Source organism: Bubalus bubalis, chromosome 6, assembly GCF_019923935.1.
Source record: "Bubalus bubalis isolate 160015118507 breed Murrah chromosome 6, NDDB_SH_1, whole genome shotgun sequence".
NCBI classification, from domain to species: domain Eukaryota; kingdom Metazoa; phylum Chordata; class Mammalia; order Artiodactyla; family Bovidae; genus Bubalus; species Bubalus bubalis.
Genome location: NC_059162.1, coordinates 99,240,390 through 99,258,622, shown reverse-complemented (window position 1 = coordinate 99,258,622; position 18,233 = coordinate 99,240,390). Strand labels below are relative to the sequence as shown.

At 45.0% G+C, this 18,233-nt stretch overlaps 1 protein-coding gene across 6 annotated transcripts in view; it reads right to left on the bottom strand.

Annotated features, from left to right (window-relative positions):
• MKNK1 (MAPK interacting serine/threonine kinase 1) overlaps window positions 1-18,233 on the bottom strand; it is a 43,893-nt gene that overhangs the window by 5,815 nt on the left and 19,845 nt on the right. For all 6 annotated transcript variants that reach the window (XM_006052520.4, XM_006052519.4, XM_006052521.4 and 3 more), the window contains 7 exons: window positions 17,946-18,047; window positions 15,379-15,476; window positions 12,598-12,677; window positions 10,588-10,661; window positions 8,414-8,518; window positions 5,045-5,100; window positions 590-685 (listed from right to left, as the gene is read on the bottom strand). In XM_006052520.4, the coding sequence (XP_006052582.1) occupies window positions 590-685; window positions 5,045-5,100; window positions 8,414-8,518; window positions 10,588-10,661; window positions 12,598-12,677; window positions 15,379-15,476; window positions 17,946-18,047 (611 nt within the window). The remainder of the gene's footprint in view (window positions 1-589; window positions 686-5,044; window positions 5,101-8,413; window positions 8,519-10,587; window positions 10,662-12,597; window positions 12,678-15,378; window positions 15,477-17,945; window positions 18,048-18,233) is intronic.

Below are 18,233 nucleotides of genomic sequence, written 5' to 3'. Positions count from 1 at the left end.
ATTAGGAAAACTCACTTATGAAGCATGCAGATCTCAAAAGAACTATATAATAATTAGAGTATAGCCAGTATGTACAAGACATGTCTGAGGAAGAAATAGCTTCCAGCAGCCCATCTGGGGAGGAAATGGGAAGTGAGAGAAGCAACAGGATAACTTGGCCAGGCTTACGTGCAGACAGCCTGGACCTCTCAGTTCTCACCACACCACAGAGACATTCCCCATCCTCACCACAAAGTGGACGTGCCCCAACTCTGCGGTGGGAATGGGAGCTGTCCACACGCCATGAGCAAAAGGGTGGGCCTGGGAGTAGTGCCTGTCACCTGGGACGGGGTCAGGACTCAGCCAGTTCTTATAGATACAACTTGTCTCCTCATTAGCAGTGGACCCACCCCAAACTAAAAGCTCCAACGTCAGTTTCATCGAGTAGGAGAGGGGTGGGGGATTGGGGGTGGTTATCAAGACAAGAAGTCAGGCTAAGCAACTCAGGTAGCAGTAGATACACTTGGTTTCCCTTCCCCAGCCCTCAGTCTTCTCCAGAGCTTTGGGGACAGGAGCTCAGGAGACGGCACAAGTGCCCGGCCATACATACTGGAGTAGTCAGCTCTGGTGTGGTTATGGGGGTGCAGGAGTTGTTCAATTTCACCCCACTGCCCAAGTCAAAGTCACAGATCTTCACTGGAGACACCTGAAAAGGAGAGCAGGAAGCAAAGTTACAAAGAGGAGCAATAGAAGGGCATGAGGAGACAGCATGTGTGGGTACACAGTCATGCGGCTGCCACGCTGGAGCCCAGCTTTACCTGCGGTCATTTTCCCCTCCTTGAGTGAACCAGAGATCACCTGAGCATCTGTCCTAAGGTGTCCTCTTCCCCGTGCTCTTTCCTTATTTCCTGACTAGGGGAAAATGTGTGTACCACCTGGGGTCAGACTGTTGTGGACTTAGTAGAAGACAGGAGCAAACCTATGGACTTCCTGCCAACAGTGCCGGCTGCAACTCAGGAGTTAAGAGAACTTAGTATGTATCCCCTAAGTAGGAACTATTCCTTGTAGCTCATTCACCGCAGGGCAAAGGAGTTTTGCACAAAACCCTCGACCACTTCAGGTGGCTTGGGGTGACTGAACAGGTTTTGCTTGCTTGGGGCTTTGTCGATTTAAGCACTGAAAGTTCTATGTTCCAGGAAACCCCTCAGGCTGGGAGGGCTCGTCATTCTGGGCAGCAGCAATGTAGCAGCCCAGCTCCCCCAGACTGGACACTGCACCTGAGATGGCAAACAGCACAGATCATCTCTGCAGCCACGTGAGGCTGCTGTGCACACACGTGGTGTGGGAATGGTCTGCGAGGTGGAAGTAGCACAGTGGGTGAGTCAAAGTGCCAGTCCTCACTCACTATTTGCCTGCTGCGCCTTCCTCCCTCCTTTCCTTGGCTCTCCCTTATAGTCTACCCTTCCTCTTTTCCTTTTCACTTAGCTTCTCTTGTGGTTAAAATACTGGGTTGGCCACGAAGTTCATTTAACCCAAATGAACTTTGTGGCCAACCCAATATATATAACATAAATTTTAACTATTTTTAAGTTTACAATTCAGTAGCATTAATTATACTCATACTGTTGTGCAACCATTACCAGTGTCTTTCCAAAACCCTCACATCACTTCAAACTGAAACTCTGTATACATTAAGCAATAACTTATTCCCCCTCTCTCCAGCCCTAGTAACATCTAACCTACTTTCTGTCTCTATGAATTTGCCTATTCCAGATATTTCATTAAATGGAATCACACAAAATTTGTCCTTTTGTGTCCAGATGGTTCATCCAAGTGGTAGCACGTGTCAGGGTATCGTTCCATTTTACAGGTGAACAATATTCCAATTGTATGGATATACCACATTTTGTTCACCCATTCATCTGTTGATGGGCACTTGGATTGTTTCCAGCTCTGGCTATTGTGATTAGTGCTGCTATGAACACTGGTGCTCAAGTCTCTGTTCTCAACCCTTTTAGGTATATATGCAGCTGTGAAATTGCTGAGTGTTACGGTAATGCTATGCTTAGCTTTTTGAGGAACTGCCAAACTTTTTCACAGTGGTTGCACCATTTTACACTCTCACCAGCAATGGGCAAGAGTTCCAATTTCCCTATATCCTCATCAATATCAGGTAAAGCTTTATGGGCGTCCTTACTGCAGCAAGGGGGAGCAAAAACAAGCAATAAATTCCCTTGTTTACTCGCCCCCAAGGGCATGGTGAGCTTGTTCCCTAACGGGGTGAAGGTAGGGGTGTGTCCAGGAGTCAGGCAAGAGAGGTGGCTTAAGTGGTTTTGTTTACCTCTTAGGTGGCATCTCATCAACACTTTTCATTTTCTGTTTTCTGTATTATAACCATCCTAGTAGATGTGAGGTGGTATCTCACTGTGGTTTTGATTTGCATTTCCCTGATGACTAAGGGTTAGAAGAAGCACAAGCTAGAATCAAGATTGCCAGGAGAAATATCAATAACCTCAGATATGCAGATGACACCACCCTTATGGCAGAAAGTGAAGAGGAACTAAAAAGCCTCTTGATGAAAGTGAAAGAGGAGAGTGAAAAAGTTGGCTTAAAGCTCAACATTCAGAAAACGAAGATCATGGCATCCGGTCCCATCACTTCATGGGAAATAGATGGGGAAACAGTGGAAACAGTGTCAGTCTTTATTTTTGGGGGCTCCAAAATCACTGCAGATGGTGATTGCAGCCATGAAATTAAAAGACGCTTACTCCTTGGAAGGACAGTTATGACCAACCTAGATAACATATTGAAAAGCAGAGATATTACTTTGCCAACGAAGGTCCATCTAGTCAAGGCTATGGTTTTTCCAGTGGTCATGAATGGATGTGAGAGTTGGACTGTGAAGAAAGCTGAGTGCCGAAGAATTGATGCTTTTGAACTGTGCTGTTGGAGAAGACTCTTGAGTGTCCTTTGGACTGCAAGGATCCAAACAGTCCATCCTAAAGGAGATCAGGCCTGGGTGTTCATTGGAAGGACTGATGCTGAAGCTGAAACTCCAATACTTTGGCCACCTCATGGGAAGAGTTGACTCATTGGAAAAGACCCTGATGCTGGGAGGGATTGGGGGCAGGAGGAGAAGGGGACAACAGAGGATGAGATGGCTGGATGGCATCACCGACTCGATGGACATGAATCTGAGTGAACTCTGGGAGTTGGTGATGGACAGGGAGGCCTGGCGTGCTGCGATTCACGGGGTTGCAAAGAGCTGGACACAACTGAGCGACTGAACTGAACTGATGACTAAGGATGTTGAACATCTTTTCTTACTGGCCATTTGTATACCTTCTTTGGAGAAATGTCTTTTCAAGTTCTTTGCTCATTTTTTAATTACATTGTCTTTTTGATGTTGAGTTTTAGAAGTTCTTTACATATTTTGGATATTAAATCCTTATCAGATATGTGATTTGCAATACTTTCTCCCATTTGTGGGTTGCTTTTTCACTTTCTTGGTGATGTCATTTGACACTTAGTCTCTTTTAATTTTCATTTTTCAACCATAAAAAGGGGCAACAAACCTGTGTTATGAAGATCAAATGAAACAAAGGATATGAAAGTACACTATAAATCAGAGATGCTATGACAGAGTGGTTCAGAGCACCAGTGGAGTCCGGGATCAGACTACCTTAGCTTTAATATCTGAAAGTGTTAGTTGCTTAGTCATGTCTGACTCTTTGTGACCCCATGGACTGTAGCCCACTAGGCTTCTCTGTTCATTGAATTTTCCAGGCAAGAATATTGGAGTGGGTTGCCATTCCCTTCTTCAAGTTTTAATTTCTGCTACTTATCAACTGAGTGACTGGGCAATTTCTTACTCTATCTAAACTTCAGTTTCCTCATCTCCATAAAATGAAAATAATAGTTATCTACCTCATGAGATTTTATAAAAACTAGATGAAATAAATGTAAGTGCCTGGCACAATGTAAGTGCTCAAACAATGTTAAATGTAATTATTAATATTAACCATAATGATAATCATGATAAATTATAGTTTTATGCCAGAGCTATGGACAGGAAGCCACAAGCTCTTATTTGAGTGACTATATTTCTATCTCCCACAAAAGCATTCTAGTAGCAGGCTGATTCACATGTTCCCTCACAGTCATTCCTTATTTATGAGCTCTCTCCGAATCCATTCCAAAACACGTGTATCATGAATATGTACATGTATACACACAGAGCTAGGAATGTGGGCCATCAAAATAACCTATGCTTAAACTCTCCTAACAAAGAATCTGTCAAATTCACATATGCTTATGGAAATGCAAACACTTCCATTTAGTAACAGCTTAAGATAAAGATTAAAATAGATTGCATCTGGGGACTTTCTTGGTGGTCCAGTGGTTAAGAATCTGCCTGCAAATGAACATGGGTTCAATCCCTGGTCCAGAAACTAAGATCCCATATGCAGTGGGGCAACTAAGCCCACACACAGCAAACTACCAAGGCCGTGAGCCAGCACAGCCAAAAATAGGTAAAGAAATCCAATAGCTTAAAAAAAATAGGTTGCATTTGTTCAACACCAAGTATAAATGTCTTCTTTTTAATCGGGACCTTTGGAAATAAAAATGGAAGCAGAAACCCTTTTTAAGAACTTGCTTCCTAACTATAGCTTGTAGTGGTAGACGATAGCAGGCATACATTCTGTAACATAAACATCATTTTCACAAGCCGAGATTTGCTTGATTTAAGATTGAACTGTTGTTTGACTCCCATCTACTGTTCTAAATGTAGGTGCAGTGGACTAGAAAACAATCACTGTGTGCAGGTCTCATATATTTTACAAATTCTTAGGTTTACGACAATCTGCTCATAAAGAACACAGAAGGGCCCAGGACTAGCCCTGCCTGGGACGTAGAAACACTACACATTAGGATAAGACTTTCACGTGTCTGTAACAGTCAGTTCAACTGAGGCTGAGAGAGCCGCTGATGATTTACACCGAAAGTAAGGATGGCTTCCCTGCGTCTGTGTCAACTGTGACACCCTGAATCAGGCCCCAGGTACCTTTTCTGGAGATTCACACAGTATATTTTCTGGCTTCAGATCGCGATGAGCAATGCCTGAAATGACAAAGAACAAAGAAATGGTTAACATATACACACAATTATCAAACATTCCATACACAATTAATTTTTTCCAAATGCTGCTGTTCGCAGATTAATTCCCAATTATGGTACATTAAAAAATCAACGAGCTACAGGAGGCAGAAGTAACCAGAGACACAAACAGAAAGCCCAGTTGATTCTGCAAGTTCTTCTGAAGCAGAAGCTTTAGAAGTCTGGTAGGGATAAGAAGGGCTAAATGAATCCCAGCTAGCCCACCTCTCAGCACTGCACTGCCAACCCTGAGTAAGCAGCCTAATACGAACCAGAGTAAAGAGCCCTCCAAACAGCCCTGCTTGGAACAGCAGTGAAGAAATAATTAGTGTCTTGTTTAAGAGCATCTCAGGGGGCTGGAACTACTTTACCTCATTTCTTCTTGTGTGGCCAACTTAAAAAAAAAAAAGATTCCTTCAGTAGGACTCCCTGAATATTCAGAGGATAGAGAGTTAGTTAACAAATCTCCCAAAGCTTGTCTGACTCCCTTCTTACTTGCTCTGCATGTATAAGACAGTTCTATCAGAAGGTCAGCAAGGACTGCTCTGGCCCAAGGGTGCTGTTCTTAAGAACCTCCCCTGTATTTTGGGCTTCCCTGGTGGCTCAGTGGAAAGAATCTGCCTGCCAATGCAGCAGACATGGGTTCAATCCCTGGATTGGGAAGATTTCCCCTGGAGAGGAAACAACAACCCACTCCAGTATTCCTGCCTGAATAAGACCATGGACAAAGGAGCCTGGTGGGCTAGTCCCCATGGGGTCAAAAAGGAGTAGGATGCGACTTAGGGACTAAACAACAACAATCCCTGCATTTTGGTTAGACGTCCTTGAAGGAGACTGCAGGTAGCAGCTTACAGGAGGCATTAAAAGCTGCTGACTTGGCCAACAAGGCATCTGGGGGTAAACCATATTCTAACCAAAGACACTGACAAAGACTCATGGCCATGGTATTCTAGTGGTGGACTAAGAAACCTCCCATTCCTTTTTCCTCCTGCAGAGTATATGGTGCAGAGATAGAAGAGCTGTAAAATAGAGTAAAAGCCCAACAGCTACTGCTTGGAAGTACTGGGAAGCAGCAGAGGATTCATGGAATAATGGAGAACAGCAGACTCTGCTTCACTATACCCCCCTTGCTGATCAACTTCGCCGGCAGCCCTCTGGCTCACTGGCAGGAGGCAGAGGCCCAGCCCGCCGGACGCTCTTCACTAGGGAGGAAGAACCTGAGCTCCAGCAGGCTAAGTAACTTCATCAGTCACCTAATTGAATGAGAACCCAGAGCAACTCAGTCCAGGCTGCACAAATTGAGCCAGGCTGCAGCTTGCTGCACTAAAAGTGAAAGATATTTTCCATTACAGCAAGTGCTCCCACAGAAGGATCACAAGCCACACATGGAGCCTTACCCTTCAAATAGATGCCCGTGGCCCCATCATCCCCCGGCCTGAGAACTAAGAGTCAGGCCATAATAATGGGCCTGCCTCGGTGAGCACACCGGCCATCGAGCTGCTTCAGTTCATTTCCCAGAGGTTGAGCTGCACTGTGTCCAGTATTTAAAAGTATGGAACTTGTTTCAGGCTGACCCATTCTAGCCCAATTCATCTTTCAGGTGTGAAGTTATTTAGAAAACAGCCAAGTTCAGCTGCAAATCGTTTTTCATCCCCTCCAACTTCTAGTCACATGGGCAGCTGGCCATCTAGATGTTAACCAGCTCACTTCAGAACTCCTAAGACACCACCAGCCTCTGGTCCCTGTAGTGCATTCTGGTGAAAATAAATAAATAAATAAGAAATAAAACCACCTTTACCCCCCTCCAAGGTATGGATCTTGTAAAAAGCGTGACCCAGTTTTGCAATCTACCGAGGCTGCTTGGAGAGCAGTTGTAAATCTCTGTCAGGCAGGTGTTACGTACATGCATCCCAGCTTTCAGAAACAGAACTACTGCTATTCATCATGTTGTGCAAAGTACCGATGCCCCCTTCTAGGAATTTTCATCCCATGTGCAAGTCAGGCCCCTAGTGTGGGCACGGAGCAGTTTCCTCAGGCCCCAGAGGAAGTGAGGTGGATCAGTGAGCCTCCCCTCCTGCACACGCCTCACCAGCTGCACTGTATCACTGGCACAAAGCAGGATGCAGGAGCACCATGGCTGCAAGTGGACCTAAGCACTCCTGACCAACGAGCCTGGCCACTGTCACAGAAGTGAAAGGAGCAGAACTGAGCCTCAAAGTATGCGCTCCACCCCACCCCCAGAAGGCAGGATACTTTTCTTTAAGGGAATTAGTATAAGGAAGAAAAATGCTGCCTGCCTGGTGGGGGTGGGGGGTAGAGGAAATATTTTTGAAGAACTACTATGTGCCAGGCACTGTGCTCCACTGTTACATGTGTACAACACACACACAAGAGACATACAATTATGTAAGCGCATCGATATATATATAAAAGACCTAGGACAGTGCCTGGCACATAACAAGTGCTACGTAAGTGTTAGCTACTGTTGATGATGTCATTATGATCTCTTATTTCTCACCACAGCTCTAGGAGGGAGCCACTGTTACTGCGAGAGAACATAGTTGGTAAAAAAAAAAAGGTGAAGCCAGAATTCATTTTTGCCATGGTACTGCTGTTAGGCAAATTTTAAAATGTATGTGATAGTAAATATATTTCCAGAAATGTGGAAAGATACATTGTACAAAAATATTTAATTGACTACAAAAGTTCTAGATAAGGAACCATACACTGAAGTGTAATTCAAACAATAGTAGCCTGCTATTTACCATCACAATCAATGTTCAACAGATACCTCCAACTTACCATGTTAATAGAAAAATGCATTTCTCATTTATTGTGAACAAGATATAAAACTACACATATACTACCATGCCAATTTTGAAAAGAGAGATACAGGTGATATATTTTAAAACACTAGATTGAAAAATACCCAAATATTCAGCCTAGAATCTAGGTTGTATTATGCATGATTTTTGTATTCTTCATTAGTAAAGGAAAAGATCATTCACATATACACACTCAGACATCCCTTGTTCAACATGAAATCTAGTTTTTCCCCTGCTTGCTCTTTCTCCTGTATCCCTAGCCTGTGTAATAGCTCCACAACCACCTGCCATCCCCCTCAGAAGTGTAGGAGCCACCCTGGCCTGCCCCCTCAACGTCCTGGGTGTGCCTGCTAGCTGCACCAGCTCCCAGCCTTCTACCTGGCCTGCCCCTCTCCCTTGGCCCTCAGAGGCAACCAGCCCAACCCACCCACTAAGGCCAAGGCCCGGCTCACCCTTGGTGTGCAGGAAGTCAAGGGCGGCGGCGACATCCCGCACCACTCGGCTGGCTTCTCGCTCATTGAAGTGCTTCTGCTTCTGGATGTGGGCCAGGATGGAGCCTGAAGAGCAGAGAAGGCAGAGAGGACCGTCTTTTCAGGCTCTAGTAAGAGTAGTACCTTCTCAGAGGCCAAGTTTTCAAAAGTTTCAGGTGGGGACACAGGCTTACTCATCACTGAATGTCCAGCACCAGTGTGGTATCTGGCACAGACCAGGTACCAGCACAAAACTGGACTGAACAGAACCGGACAGCTATCTTCTGCACCTGTCTATGATGAGTGCAGAAGGGCAGATGTGGGGCAGATCTGGCTTCTGAAATCGACAAGAACTAAAAGTGACTCCACCTGGGGCTGGGGGCCTCTCTAGAGGAACTTTTCCTCCCTTGCATCTGAGCTCAGGTCCAAACAAGAGCACAGGACTTCAGGTGGAAATGCCACACCTCTACTGGTTGTGTAAAGGTCTAGAAAAAGGGAAAAAACTGCTTTCTCTCCTGAAATTTCCCATTTATTATTATTATTGTTGCTGTTATTTTGTTGGCAATGGCTAATATTTATTGAGTAGTTGCTCTGTACCAAGCATTATGTGATATTTTTTAAATAGATTATCTTATCCTCACTGCAACTGGACATAAATGTACAAAACAGAGCAATCCTCACTAACCTGAAGCCAAGGAAGGTTAAGCAACTTGTTCCAGATCACGTGTCAGTAAATGGTGGCGTCATCAGGACTCGAGCCCAGTAAGTCTGGCCCCGGAGCCTGGGCAGACCTCTCCTCAGCAGGACTTGTGGTTTGACTGCTTGGGGGATAGGATTTCCTGAGCCAACCAATCACTCTTTTTTACCCACTGAGTCTGGCCTCAGTAGAGCTGTGCTCTGAGTGATATGGCTACAGATGAAGCCGGCTGCATCAAGCATCTCACAACAGGTGACTCACAGCGCTAGTGTCGCTGGGTGAAGCGGGGCACACACAGGCATGAGCATATGGCTTGGTTCCATGTGGTCTGTGCTCACCACTGGAAGCCAGAATTTCTGGCCTGAAGGTGCTCTGTGTCCTACAAATGGCACATGTTTACTTATTATCTCTGGCTTTTGACGTGGGAAGAGGATGAAAGATCTTTCACTTGCCAGAGTAATCAAAGGATCCCAATACACTGTGGAACATTCTGAGAAAACTGGCTTTAGGTTAAGTCTTGAGCTTGCTCAAGTCTTGTTTCCAAATTTGTTAAAAGGGAAGGTGAAGAGTACATGTCTACAATAGCCCTCAGTACACCCAATTGTTTTAATAATATTAACAGCTGACATTTATTAAACCTTTACTGCCCACTGGGCACTGAGCTAAGCATTTCACACGAATTATCTCATTTAATCTTGACAGTGTTCCAAGGAGGTAAGAGCTGTCATTTCCCCTATTTACAGATTACAGAGAGTACCATTTGGAAAGGTTAGATGACTTGCTCAAGGTCACATAGCTAGTAAGTGACGGAGCTCCCTTAACCACCTAGCCCCTCCCCGTGTAGACCTCCATTCCACTCCAGACATCCTCCTTAACCTTTTTGCAAATGTAACCTAGGGATGGGCGAGTGATAGGGAGGGAAGGGGCTTCTCTATGTCAGAAAAGCAACTTATATATTCCAGCGATCACGTGTGTGGGTGATGGCAGTAGCAGCGGTGGTCAAGAGTGGCATCTTTCCATCTGCAGGACGGCACTTCTCAGGCCTCCTTTCTGTCCTGGTCTGTGTCCTAAACAATGTGTCCCTCCTCTCCTCCGGTGAGCCTTTTTGGACTTCGCAGTAGATGTAAAAGCTTCTGCCCATAATTAATTCCATTAAATAGTGAATATGTCAAAACAATGGATTGATAAATTGATGATGAAATATATCTATATATGAGCCCTATTATAATGAGAAGGCATAGGCATTTATAGAATGTACATACCAATGACATTCTAACTCCTGCAAAATGCTAATTATCATCCTTCCCTCCGGCCTCCCTTCTCCCAAATCAAGGGCAGTTTTAAGTCCTTCATCCTTTTTATTAGCTTGACTCATTTTAGAAGTCTCTGGGATTCATGATGGATGATCACTACCCTGGGTCTTAATCAGAAGTCCAAACACACGCTCAACAGTAAGTACCTCCTTGCAGTTTCTCAAAGACCAAGTAAAACCTTGTGTCGTCTTCAAAGAACTCAATCAGCTCCAAAATGTGCCTTAAATAGGGAAAAATAGGAGGAAAAGAAAAAAGGGAAAATGGTGTTATAGATTGAAGCTCACTTTTAAATAGACAAAAAAAAAAAAAACCAACAACAGATGCTCTGTAATGGGCAGAAATCAACTTGAAATCAGAATGCTTATTAAAGACCCAGGTTTAAGAAGTAGCCAATGGTGTGAGCAAGATTCAGGTCACCTTATCTTTCCATAATGTTTAGTCTCTGGTGTTTTCACCAAGTCTGTGCTGTCAAACCCCAACCCTAAAACCCACTAGGTAGAGTTATAAAAAAAAGTCCCGGTCACATTAAACTGAATAAAATCTGCAGCCGACTGGAAGCAATTGCGGCTAATAACACTGAATAGTAGGTGTGTGTCCTGGAGGCAAGCAGCAAATAATTACTTGCCCTCCCTCTTGCCCATAAATCACGGGGCAGTATTTACATTGCCTGGAGAAAATGGAAACATCTGTCAAATAGACTTGGGGCCTAACGTGGGCACCGCTAGACCCTAACTGCTAAGCGCTACTTAATGAAACGGCCGCGTTCCCCGCCACCATAGCACTTGTGGCCTTCCCCGGTGAGCACTCTCTGTCTGCCTGAGCATTACTGCGCTCTGCCAACAAGGTCGTCTTGTAACTCAGTAGGGAAGCCACCAGCCTGGATATCAGAGGTGTTGGGGGCTTTTTTTCTTTTAAAGAATGAAATAAACCAAGTAGAGTCTGTAATGCTGAACTCAGAAGCTGCAGGGCTGAAAATAAAAATCTGTCTCTCATAAAAAAATGCTGACCACTTTGGGACAGACATCGGGCTTTTACTAGCAAAAAGGCATCTGAATAAGATGGCCAAAATGGTCTAATTTGAAAGAAGATTGTAGAGGCTGTGCCTGGAGTTAAATCAACAGCAGCCCCCTTCTTCCAAGCTTAATGACAAAGCCATCAATACCGGCCACTGGCTCCCTGCTGACTCTGCCATGACAGGAGAGAGTGGGAAGCGGAGTCTTAGAGGTGACCCTGATTTAAAGCCACAGTGGCAGAGCCACTCATTCGGAGCTGGTGGTGAGCAGAATAAGATGGGGCTAGAGACCACCTTGGCCCAGTTATCAAGCAAAGAGTGTTAAACAAGGTTTCAGGACCCTTAGTAGTAGCTGAAAGTCAAAGTTGCTCAGTCATGTCCAACTCTTTGCAACCTCATGGATTATACAGTCCACGGAATTCTCTAGGCCAGAATACTGGAGTGGTTAACTTTTCCCTTCTCCAGGGGATCTTCTCAACCCAGGGATTGAACCCAGGTCTCCTGCATTGCGAGTGGATTCTTTACCAGCTGAACCACAAGGAAAGCCCAAGAATACTGTAGTGGGTAGCCTATCCCTTCTCCAGCGGATCTTCCTGACCCAGGTATTGAACCAGGGTCTCCTGCATTGTAGGTGGATTCTTTACCAACTGAGCTATGAGGGAAGCCCTAGTAGTAGCTGCACATATGTAAATATGCCAGAAAAAGAAAACAAAAAAAAAAGAAAAAGAAAACAGCACAAATAGTCTCCATAGTTATCATCATCCTCATCTATTTACTAAAGCAGGTCCCTATAGATTTCTACTAGGCAACACTCAACCTACTTTCTACAGGTGCTTTCAAGAAATAAAACCTATTTTTTTCCCAAGCAGCCACTGATGCAGATTGCTCGCTCTTCTAACTTGCCTAAATTCCTGGTATGTACAGTACTTCAGCCTACACAGAAGACAGCTTCTTTGCTGCTGCTGCTTCTCTCTGTCTCTCTCTCTCTCTTTTAAAAATTGTAAGATGGAAGGAATTATATACAGTTGTGGGGGAAGGAGCAAGAGCTAACTGCTGGGGTTGGGAGATGGTGAGAAATAACCTCCTTTTCTGCAGCCAACCATCCCCCACAGAGAAGCAGCAAGTCACCCAACACTATACTCACTTGTTTCCTTGACACTGATAGAGCGTCTCCACCTCCCGAAATACCCTACTCCGACTGTGTCCTGCGTGTTTTTCGATGATCTGGGTGAAAAATAAAACTTGTCATATACACCCACCTGGTCAAAACACTCCCAACAGGTGCCCTCTGGCAGAGTGCAAGGCCAAATTCAGCCCAAATTCAGTGTCAAGCACAAGTCTGGAGTAGGCCACGGCGATGCAGGCACTGTGGTTCTGTCAGCAAAGCAACAGACTGGCCCCAGGACCTTCTAGCCCACCTGTTTGACTCTGGCCAAGTACATCGCCATCGAAGCCTTATGAGGGTGCTACCCCAGCAGCCCAGGGGAGACTGAGGCAGCCAGCAAGACAAAGAACCAGCTCTCTCAAGCTCCTATTCTGAAGGCATCTCTCTCTGCCTTAAGGCTAAGAACTTACAAGCTCTACTGAAGGATCTTCTAGTGCTGGAGGAAGAGCAAGGGGAAATAAAGCTCCAACACCCAGCTCAGATGCCGCTTCTGCAATTCTTCTGAGAACTTACCCTTTGGCATGCATCGTATGAAGTCATTTAGGTACATAATCTCAGTTAATCCTTACAACACAATCCCGAAAGAACAGGCAGAGGTAAAGCATTTTGCCCACAGCTCTGCTAAGTGGCGGCGCTGCCACTCAAGCCCAGAACTGCTTCTAAAGCCCTCGCTGTCCAACATCCGCTTATATCCTACACAACTTTGCTCAGAGGACCTGGAGGCTCTGTCTCTCCAATGATGCTGTGAGCTGCTCCCCCTCCCCACCTATACCTGGAGATGCCTGGCAAGTACTGACTGAAGGAATGGGCCAGCCAACAGATGAGCAGGGGGTTTATGTGGGGACTGGCTTACTCTGCACATCTCACAGACCCATCCAGAGCCCCAGACCACTGCAGGTAGAGCCTATGAGCAAGTCTTCCACAGAGCTGGCACTGGCTGACAGTCCCATGTGTGGGGTGGGTAGACACTGGGTCCTTCATCTCAAGACTGTCACCAAAGACACTTCAAGTGTCTCCAATATGTAGCAGCACACACATCTACAACCAAGTGTAATTTTCTAAATAAGTCCAAGTTGGTTAGTAGACCAATGGACTCCAGTTCTGAGCTGTCAGAGACGTGTGATTCTGGGGCACAGAAGCTATTCAGCTTGTTTGTTCATCAAGCAGATCACAGTTAGGAAGAAATTCCCAGCAGGCAACTATCCAGCATAGCTGGATGGCATGATTTTCTCTGAGGAGGTAAATAGCTCTTGCTACCAGAGATCGTAGGGGTGTGCAAAACATGGAAAACTATGAGGAGTTACAAGCGAGGCTCAGGACCAGAATATCTTGAAATTCCATTCCAAGAGTAAGACTCTAGGATTCATCAGTTGGATGGCTGTTATGCAAAGCCCTAATAAAATCAAGTATAGTGGAGCCAGGCTGGAGAAGTAGCCCACATCTGGGGCACTTTCAAAGAACAGGAGAGACGTGAGACATGGGCAGCATTGCTGAAACTGAAGCATTGCCATGCCCAGGTCTGGTATTTGCCCAAAGATGCCAGGGAGCATGGAGGAAGGGCAGCCTTAAAGAAGTAGTTCTGTCATCCACAAATGTATTAAATATTTGACAATCCATTTACATTTACCCACTTAGGCATATTTTTTAAAATTATTTGAAATTTATACTGATCTGTTTAGAACAAGGAATCAAGATAATGCTTTTGCTACCACATGAAGCAACACTCCAGCAAAAAGGGCTGTGGCTTAGCAAAAGTGTTCTCCTTTATAAATCCATCTGGGACTATGACCATTTGGTTAAAAGGAGAAACATATCTTTCAGAAGCCAGTTTGGCTGGGTTTACCCATTTGAAGCAGCAATGAAAGCTGCTGGCTCAGGTAGATGTCTTGAAAACTTTGGTGGGTACCTGGATGGTTCAAATTAACGTTGCTGGGGCCTGCCCCAAGTTTCTGCTTCAGCAGGTCTAGGATAGAGTCAAATAATTTCTGTCTCTAACAAGTTCCCAGATCATCAAGTTGCGCTGATGCTCATAATGCGGGGACCATACTTTGAGAACCACTGCTTTAGATCCAACCCTTCTTTCATGTAGCATCAGCAAACAGAAGAGCAGAGGGGCAAGGTGAGCCACTCTGAGGTCATGTAGCTGGAAAATACTTCTCCTGCCCCAAAGCTGAGCACTTAGTCCTTGTCAACACACTGTTGTACATCACTTGTACAGCATCTTGTAAACTGTGAAATGTTTCTGCTTCTACCAGTTCATTTTTGTTTCCATCTTCATAACCACTCCATGAGATTGGAAGGGTTGGTATAATTAGCTTCCTTCTAGAAATGTGAGAACTCAGACTCAAAGAGGTTCAGTGACTTGTCCCAAGTTAAACAGTAGTAGTTTGTCAAAAAAGAGATTCAGATAGGCCTTCTAATTCCAAATCTGACTGTTTTCTGAAGCTGACTTCATTCACCAGAGGCACTGCCCTAAGCACTTTACATATATTAACTTATTTAAACCTCACAACAACACCATATAGGTTCTATTATTACACTCATTATACAGATGAAGAAACTGAAGGACAGAAAGGTTAAGAACTTGTCCAATGTCACACAGCAAGTAAGTAGAGAAATCACCGAATCCAGTGAGTACAGCTTTGGAGGTCCCATTCTTATTAAGCCACTATGCTGTGAAATGTAAAATGTATCTGGTTTAGGACAAGCTGGGACTCACTATCTGTAAAGTAAAGCCTGGCATCTAGATGAGACACTCACTTTGACAGCATACTCGTTGCCATTCTGCAGGCTCACGGCAACTTGAACTTTGGCATTGGCTCCCTCTCCCAGCAGTTCAGAGGTCAGCTTGTACACATCTAGAGGTGAAATGGAGGAGAAGCATAACAAGATGAGTCACCCCTTTGCAGAGAAGGAAAGAAGAGCCGTGTCACTTGGCTTCCCCTGTCTGACAGCGCAGGTGCTCAAGGACCCGGCAGTGCTCATTGATGAGAAAGGCCACTAGTGCTGCCGGCTGCCTTGGGACTCAGCTTCATGACAAGCAGGTCTCATCACAGGATCTTGTTCCTCATTTTAGAGATGAGGTCAGTGAAGGGGGTTCAATTCAGCACATGCTTCCCAAGCACCTACTGTGTGCCAGACAACTTGTCAGACTCACAATAGGCACAGAGTGAGGAATAAAATATAGTCCCTGGCCTTTGAGAGTCACAGTCTGCTGGGGAAGACAGACAGGTAAGTACACAAGTGACCCCAGAATAAACCAGAGAGGGACAAAACACAGTAAGAAAAAAAAGAGCAGGGGAAGGTTAAATCTGCTCAGTGGATCTAGGGGATCCTCACAGAAGGGATGCGATCTGAATGGACATCATTCATTCACTCACTCATTCGTTGAGCACCTACCACATGACCAGTGCTAGGAACTGGTGATACAAAGGGGAATAAAGCACTGCTTTATTTTATACCACACATAGTGGAAGTCACTGGAGATTTCTGAGAAGTTTCCAGCAGTTGCCCACAGGAAACAGGAGAGAAGTAAGATGCAAACGGATGCCTCGAGGTTTTTAGAGTGCTGAGTCAGAGCGATTCTAACACAGCAATAGCTCTGGGTCAAAAGTATATTTAGGTGATCTCCCAGGCCCACAAAGAGCACAAGCTCTTTGAACCCCTTCCAAAGGAAGCCACAGCTCCATCAAGGTCTCTGCTGAGCTGACCTCTTCCTCCCTTGGCTACTGTTCTTCAGCTTTTTCCTCTAAAGGTAGCCCAGCATTAAAACCCGCAGAATACTGTTAACCATGAAATCAGATTTTATCACTTAGTTATGAGAAACTCCATAATTGCTCAAGTCATCTGTGAATAACAGGAAATATTCTCTTGTTCATTGAAAGAGAAAGACCTGTTGATTTGGAAACTATTCTAAAACCCTTGGGACTTGTGTTCATTCCCCACCCTCACCCCCTCTGCCATACACACACTATTGTTAAACACAAACAGACAAAACCTTACACTAAGCACCTTCTTGGTTCCATCACTGTTTGGTTTTACAGCTGTTTGTATTTTAAATGACATGCTTCTCTCACAATGGATACTTGGATAGTAGCCCCTGCACACGTGAGGACAGGCTGGTGGCTGGAAGTCCAATATTCCTGACTTATAAAGGGTTTGTTGTAGGACCACGCTACAAAACAATCAATTCACTAGTTACGTCTGCAGTGCTGGAAAGAGGGACCATACAGGGAAGCTATTTCAAGTCTCACAATGAAAGAAACAAAAGTAGATGCTGGGGGTCACTCCGTCATTCCTTGGTTACTCCTAGGAATAGCAACTGAGACTTGCAGGTGTGTCCAATGAGTCACTTCATCCCGTCCAGTGCCCAGTGATAAAAGGACCAGCTCTGAGCCTGGTGCCTCACACACAGTGTTCAAAATGTTTGATGACCTGATCATGTCCCCTGAACACAACATGCACTCTTCCAATGGAGTCAGAGTCATCCAGCACAAATAGCAGCAATCTCTAGCAGCTGAATTCTCTATTGATAGGTTTAACTTTCTTTTTTTTTTGTCTGGCCATGCCACATGGCTTGCAGGATCTTAGTTCCCCAACTAGGGACCAGGCCATAGTAGTGAAAGTGTGGAGTCCTAACCACTGGACTGCCAGGGAACTGCCTAGAAGATTTAAGTTTCATTTGCAGTCACAGCCTTTGATGTTTCATTTACCTCTGCCATGGCTATTCCACCTCTCAGCAGCTCCTCCAAGACTAGCTGAGGGAAAGATTACATCTGAAAAGGGGCTGAAACATACCAGGTGACCTTGCTCCATATGCGACTGTGACAGGCTGCCTTTCTGTTTCCTGATGAAGCGCTCAGCATTCAGAGGAGGCCTGTGCATCACCTGGGAGCTTTTCCCATCCTGGTGCTCTCTCTCTGTCACCCCCTTTCTATAAACCATCTCATCTTTGCCTTTTTTTTTTTTTTTTTTTTTAATTTTCTCAGCTTAAAAATGTATTAAGTCAGCTAGCGCTGCCATATCTAGATACCACTGACTGGGTGGCTTAAACCATAGAAATGTATTTTCGCACAGTTCTGGAGGCCATAAGTCCAAGATTCGAGGTGCTGTCAGATTTGGGGTCTATGAGGCTTACAGATGCCACCTTCTTGCTGTGTCTTCACATGGCTTTTTCTCTATGCTCATGTCTCTCACTCTTACCCTTCATGCCTATCACACGGAGAAACATGAAGCTGGCTCTAAGATCTATACTCAGGGCTACCAGGATGCTGGCATACTTGGGGAGTCAACGACCCAGGTCTAAGAGATCAAAGAGAGTGACCAACCTTCAAACTTTCCTGGCAAGGAATCAGTGGCCCGGGCCTTCCGCTTCTTCTTCCTCCTCTTGTCACTTTCTGCAATGGGAACGGGTTCACTGCTACCCATCTCTGGGAGAAGAGAGGAGATGGAAGGGAAATATCACTGGACTAATCAAGCTATAAGTAAATTCACTAAGAAGAAAGAGGAGCAGGGAGACCCAGGAGCTTTACACTCGTGGCTTTTAAATATCTATGAGGACTATTGATCTGTTTTGACCCAGGAGGCAAAACTAAAGGCGAACCATTATAGGAGAT